The sequence below is a fragment of the Zootoca vivipara genome, chromosome 11, assembly GCF_965207765.1.
Source record: "Zootoca vivipara chromosome 11, rZooViv2.hap1.1, whole genome shotgun sequence".
Classification (NCBI taxonomy): Eukaryota; Metazoa; Chordata; class Lepidosauria; order Squamata; family Lacertidae; genus Zootoca; species Zootoca vivipara.
This window is the reverse complement of record NC_142594.1, coordinates 51,753,466-51,759,465: the sequence shown is the minus strand read 5'-3', so window position 1 is coordinate 51,759,465 and position 6,000 is coordinate 51,753,466. Positions and strand designations below refer to the sequence as shown.

General features: G+C 46.0%; 1 protein-coding gene across 1 annotated transcript in view; it reads right to left on the bottom strand.

Moving 5' to 3' along the window:
- Window positions 1-247: 247 nt before the first annotated feature.
- AQP1 (aquaporin 1 (Colton blood group)) overlaps window positions 248-6,000 on the bottom strand; it is a 32,101-nt gene continuing 26,348 nt past the window's right edge. Inside the window, exons 2-4 of the mRNA XM_035130066.3 lie at window positions 5,500-5,664; window positions 3,369-3,449; window positions 248-1,721 (exon numbers count right to left, since the gene is read on the bottom strand). Of these exons, the coding sequence (XP_034985957.1) occupies window positions 1,548-1,721; window positions 3,369-3,449; window positions 5,500-5,664 (420 nt within the window). The 3' untranslated portion in view covers window positions 248-1,547. The remainder of the gene's footprint in view (window positions 1,722-3,368; window positions 3,450-5,499; window positions 5,665-6,000) is intronic.

Genomic DNA, 6,000 nt, shown 5'->3' with positions numbered 1-6,000 from the left:
AAATTCATGAAAAATTGTGAAAATATTTGATTTATTATTTAGACGTGTATTCTCTTTTCTTTATGCTGGCCTCCCCCAACCTGGCACCATTCTGATGTTTTGGACTACAAATCCCATCATCCCCTGCCATGTTGATCGGAGCTGATGACTGTTGCCATCCCAAAGCAGGTTGGCCGGGGGGGGGGTTGGGGAGAGCTGCTTTATAATATGGGTATGTACAGATACAGTTTACATACATGCAAAACTATAAGGTGTAAACATTTATTGGGAGTCGGTGGCGTTTTTACATGCGACAGAATTAATGTTGCGCCGTGAAGAGGAATGCGTGTTAACAGACATGAATAAACCTGGGCTGACATTAATTACATACAATAATGTTTACCGGCACAACCCACCGGGCCATTATCCTGCACAAGCTTCATTGGGAACAGAGGGGAGCTTTGAAAAACCAATTGTGTTAACACCCCACTAATTTCAATGGTGCTTGACTTGGAGAATTTCCTGGTAGCTGGTATGCTAACCTTTGATCTCCAGGGCAATCGGTGGGCCACGGGCCAGTTCATGACATAAGTTATACCTGGCCCCTGCCAACTTTTCGTCAAGGTGTGGCTTTGAAAATAAATAAATTGCCAACAGATGTCTACAAAGGGAAAGAGAAGTCCTTTCGAGTTGTAAGAAATAAGAGATACTCCATACTTTAGCGTTACGCCTCCCTTTTGGATTTTGTATGCAGCAACATGCATATAATATATAAATGCATATTATTTGTAAGTAAGAGTATGCACCTAAGTAATACCGGGGCTTTTTTCCAGCTGGAACTCACCAGAAATCAGTTCCGGCATCTCTCACGTGGATGCCGTTGCCTTTATAAGAAAACAAAGGAGGTGTTCATGGTGAGTTCCAGCACCTCTTTTTTTCTGGAAAAATAGCTCACTGAGTAACACCAACTTCCTTCTGAAGCCTGTTCCTAAATGGGTCTGCATGTGATTTTTTCAAAACGACAAACCACTTCTGGCGTCTCAGGCCCTTTCTAGAGATCGGCACTATCTGCAGCATATCGAAATTGGCCCTCCGTGTTCAACATCTTCTCACCAGGCACTTCCATAGACCTCCCCCCCCCCATTTCTAAAATTTGGCAGGTGAAATCTCTTCAGATATCCCTTTCTGACTGCCTGTAGGCTGTTCATGTGGGCTTCATTGCAATATGCCCATCAAACTGCAGGAGAAGCCAGTCCCTTTGGATTAAGAGATATAAACTTGGGCTTCTAGTATCTTTACTGCAAATATTCTCCCTAGTGTTTTCACACATATATAGTACAAAATATAGTCATCTCTCCCCCCCCCCATTTTGTTTTGTCTCACTGTGCAGCCACAGATCTAAAAATCTGGAAAGAATAGGCACGAAATAAGAGAGGGAAAAACTCTAATGGCTTATAAAAATTTTGGGAAGAATTGCTTGTTGCTTTACAAAGAGTCTATAATACTGATAAAAATCTTCAGAGATTGGGTTTTGTGTGTCTTCTTTTTCTTCCTGTCTCGGCTCGCCTCTATTTTGGTTTCATCTCCACCCTGGAGTCATCGGCGTCGAGATCGTATTCCTCCACCTGGCCACTGGTCCAGACCTTCATGCGATCGGTTACGTCGCTGCTCCTAGGAGCCAGGATGAAGTCGTAGATGAGGGCGGCGCTGGCCCCTCCAATCAGCGGGCCAACCCAGAAAATCTGAAATGCAAGGTCAACGGAAGACGCATTTGACAGAGCTGTTCACAGAGAAATGTCGCCATTTCGCAACCAGTTCTTTCAGAGGCTTAAGCGATTATCACACTTCCACCCCTTCCCAGTTCATCATTTCCTGGCAGCGAAGAGAGGTCCTCAAACTGCCTCCACCCAAGAGAAGGTTTTTAGAGAAGAAGATGAATAGTGCTGTAGTCAATAGGTGGTGGAATGTGAGCGGGAACTAAAGTGATTTAGAACTGGTTGTATGCAGGTGATTAGTTCTGGGTGACACCAGCAGGGAACCAGGCAGAGGGCCTTCTCGGTAGTGGCGCCCGCCCTGTGGAACGCCCTCTCATCAGATGTCAAAGAGGAAAACAGCTACCAGATTTTTAGAAGACATCTGAAGGCAGCCCTGTTTAGGGAGGCTTTAAATGTTTAATAGATTATTTTATTTTATTTTTCTGTTGGAAGCCACCCAGAGTGGCTGGGGAAACCCAGCCAGATGGGCAGGGTATAAATAATAACAATTTATTATTATTATTATTATTATTATTATTATTATTATTATTATTATTATTTCTTACCTTTCTAATTATAGAATGGCTTAGGCTTGCAATCCTATAGAGTACCTACCTGGGAGCAAGTCCCATTGAACTCAATGAAGCTTACTTTGGAGTAGACACATAAGACCTTGCACCTTCAGCTTATTAAAAGAAGCTAAGAAGATCTGACTAGTTTTAGTTTTGCCCATAGCTAGGTAACAGCACACTGCTAAGTGATTTGTTTCCCTTTTTAATCCAGTCTCTGTGTTTTTTGTTTTGTTTTGTTTTTGTAATATTGCAAACAAACAAACAAACAAACAGGTGTGTCTAGTCCAACCCTCCTCAAATGCAGAAATCACAGATAAATAATCCCTGAGAGATGGCCTTCTAACCTCTCTTTTAAACCACAACAAAGCCTTCCAAGGCTGTCCATTTTACTGTCTAACAGCCGGCAAGTTCTTAGAATCATAGAATCGTAGAGTTGGAAGAGACCACAAGGGCCATCCAGTCCAACCCCCTGCCGAGCAGGAAACACCATCAAAGCATTCTTGACATATGGCTGTCAAGCCTCTGCTTAAAGATCTCCAAAGATGGAGACTCCACCACACTCCTTGGCAGCAAATTCCACTGCCGAACAGCTCTTACTGTCAGGAAGTTCTTCCTAATGTTTAGGTGGAATCTTCTTTCTTGTAGTTTGAATCCATTACTCCATGTCCGCTTCTCTGGAGCAGCAGAAAACAACCTTTCTCCCTCCTCTATATGACATCCTTTTATATATTTGAACATGGCTATCATATCACCCCTTAACCTTCTCTTCTCCCTAATGTTTAGTCAGAATCTCCTTGTAATTTCAACCCACTGGTTCTGGTCACGCCCTCTGGAGAAGCAGAGAGCGAGTCTGCTCCACCTTCAGTGCGAAAGCCCTTCGGATAATTGAAGGTGGCTATCATATCTCCTATATGGGCAAGGCCTGCAACTCACGAGCAGCAGGAGGAAATTGTAACTGACAGCCGTAGCAGAACTCTCCTCTGCTTCCAGCACATACCACAAGTAGCATATACGGTACCTCTGCAAACGGGCATCCGTTTCAGTGTTAAGACCTGAAACTTACCCAGTGATTGGTGAAGTTAGTGGTAATCAAAGCGGACCCGAAAGATCTTGCAGGGTTGATTCCACAACCAGTATAGTCGATCTAAGGTGAGTAAAGAGAGAGCGACAATCACAAGGAGGCAGGTTTTCTATCAGGTATCGGCAGTCTGCTGAGGGACCCTGTTCATCTCCCAAACGCAAGCGGGTAGCTAATTCATATCCAGTTGCATATTCAAGCTCCTCTTATGTGTTTATGTTTGTCAGGACTCGGATATGGATCAGGAAGAGGTGAGCATCACAGTGTTCTTCAGACCAACAGTCTAACCCGGGTATGAGGCACCTACTATGCCATTTTATAACTAAACCCAGAGCAGAAGAGTTGTGTGTAGGTGGCAGCACCCATGAGCAAAAGGCCATTCTGGGGAGAGAGAAACTTGGATCACCACCTCCATCCTTACCTTCCAAGTCCCGGACTGCAGAATCCGGGACCGGCAGCCGTGTGACACCGGAAGTTGTGTCGACGTAACTTCCGGTGTCGCTTTGCCCTTCTATGGGCACCAAAAATGGCCGCCGCTGGCTTCGAAAGTCGCTTGTACACATGTCAGGAAGTGCATTGACGCAACTTCCGGTGTCGCTCCGCCCAACTATGGGCACAAAAAATGGCCGCCACCGACACCGGAAGTCGCATCTATGCACTTCCGGACATGCGTAGATGCGAATTTTGAAGCCGGCGGCGGCCATTTTTGGTGCCCATAGAAGGGCAAATCGGAAAGAAAAAAATGGCAGCCGGCAGGAGAAAATAACGGAGAAAAACGGGAGACGAAGTGATACGGGGGCCACCAGGAAAGGGTAAGTAAAATCGGTGCTTTCCCGGAGAAAACGGGGTACTTGGCAGCTATGCCTCCATCCCCGCTGATCCTGGTTCTGTATTCTTTACGGCATCCTTTTTTGAATACAACTCAAGATGAACCTGTGTCCTGCTTTGCAGAGGACCTCTCATTTGTTAAGTATAATTGTTTAACTGCACGCTGAAGTGGGAAACAACTCTCTATAACTCTGTATTTTGTACTGCTAAATAAACAGCATGGAAACTCCCACTGTAGCTAAACAAAGGAATTTCAGAGAGTCTAACAGGTAAATGATGAACTGTTGATGTATCTCTGCTACTCTCTCACATGGTGTTTAACTTAGATCACACGCGAGGGATATTCAGTTGCAAATCTCCATCATGTTGTGTGAGTTAGTCCTGGTTCTCTCTCAAGCCACCAAAGAGGATGGTTTGCTAAATATCTCCTTTCAGGAGGAAACAGGCTTGAATGCAGGCTGTGTGGAGAGACCTAGGTTTGTTTTCGGCTCTGTTAGAAGTAACTGAAGTAATCTATCCAAAGCACCTGGCAACAGACTAAGCTGGCACAAAAGTCCCTGGCAACTTCCCCTATAGCAAGATGCAGTTCATTTCTAATTAATTTCTAAAATCGTGTCTACGTGTGTCAGGAGTATGGGCAGGAGTCAGACTCTGGGGCCTGTAGTGCTTTGCAGGACTGGGGCATGCCTCAGCTTGTGCTGGAGAAGCAAGGCGTGGCCACACAGGTGAAGTCCTCAGCTTGTGCTGGAGAGGCAAGGAGTAGTCACCCAGGTGAGGCCACTTGAGATCTCACTGCACCTGGTGGCAGGAGCTGGGAGGGATAAAAGCCCAGCATTTCCCTTCAGCTCTTTGCCACAGCAACGCTATCCCTGCCTGGTTGCATCTGGCCTCCTGCTCCTTGGACCCTTGACTTGCTGCCGCCTTGCTTCTTGTTCCTGGATCCTCCGCCTTGCTCCTTGCTCCTTGGACCCTTGCTTCGCCTTCACCTTGCTTCGTGCCCCGTGGACCTTCGCCTCTGCCTTGCTCCTCGACCCTGCTTCTTCACCACCATCTTGCCTCTGGTCCTGACGCCCGCCGACCGGACCGTGACAACGTGCACAACTTAGCATATGCAGGCTTTATGCAAACGAGCAGCTTCTTCTCCCTTTGTGTGTGTGTGTGTGTGTGTGTGTGTGTGTGTGTGTGTTTGACGCATTTGCTTGTCCTCAGCAGTTCACAAGTGGATGCCCTAATGTGCTTTGCAGTCCCGGAGACTGCAAAGCGTTTCCTGATCCAGGTTTATACTCACCGCAAGAAGATGCCCCAGGGCCACTGAGAGGCCAATGGCCAAGGGTGCCGATCCAGAGACGTCGGTCCTCCTCCTATCTGTCGTGGCAAGCACACAGAGCACCAGTTGCAAGGTAGCAATGATCTCGATGCCGAGGCCTTGTCCTGGATTGATTCCAGCTGACAGCTGTGAGAGGGCAAGGCCAAGAGAAGGAGAAGTTATTTCTTACAAGCTGAAGGAGGCAATATTCTACCTGCGAATCCTGTATCTGAGACGGAGAATTTCACACAAACAACAGTTCAGTATTAGGGTCTCCTTCATTTTGCCACTTATTATTATTATTCAGGTATCCTATTTTTAAAAGACATCTGAAGGCAGCCCTGTTTAGGGAAGTTTTTAATACTTAATGCTGTATTGTTTTAATACTCAATTGGGAGCCGCCCAGAGTGGCGGGGGAGACTCAGCCAGATGGGCGGGGTACAAATAATAAATTATTATAAATTATTATTATGTCTCAGAACC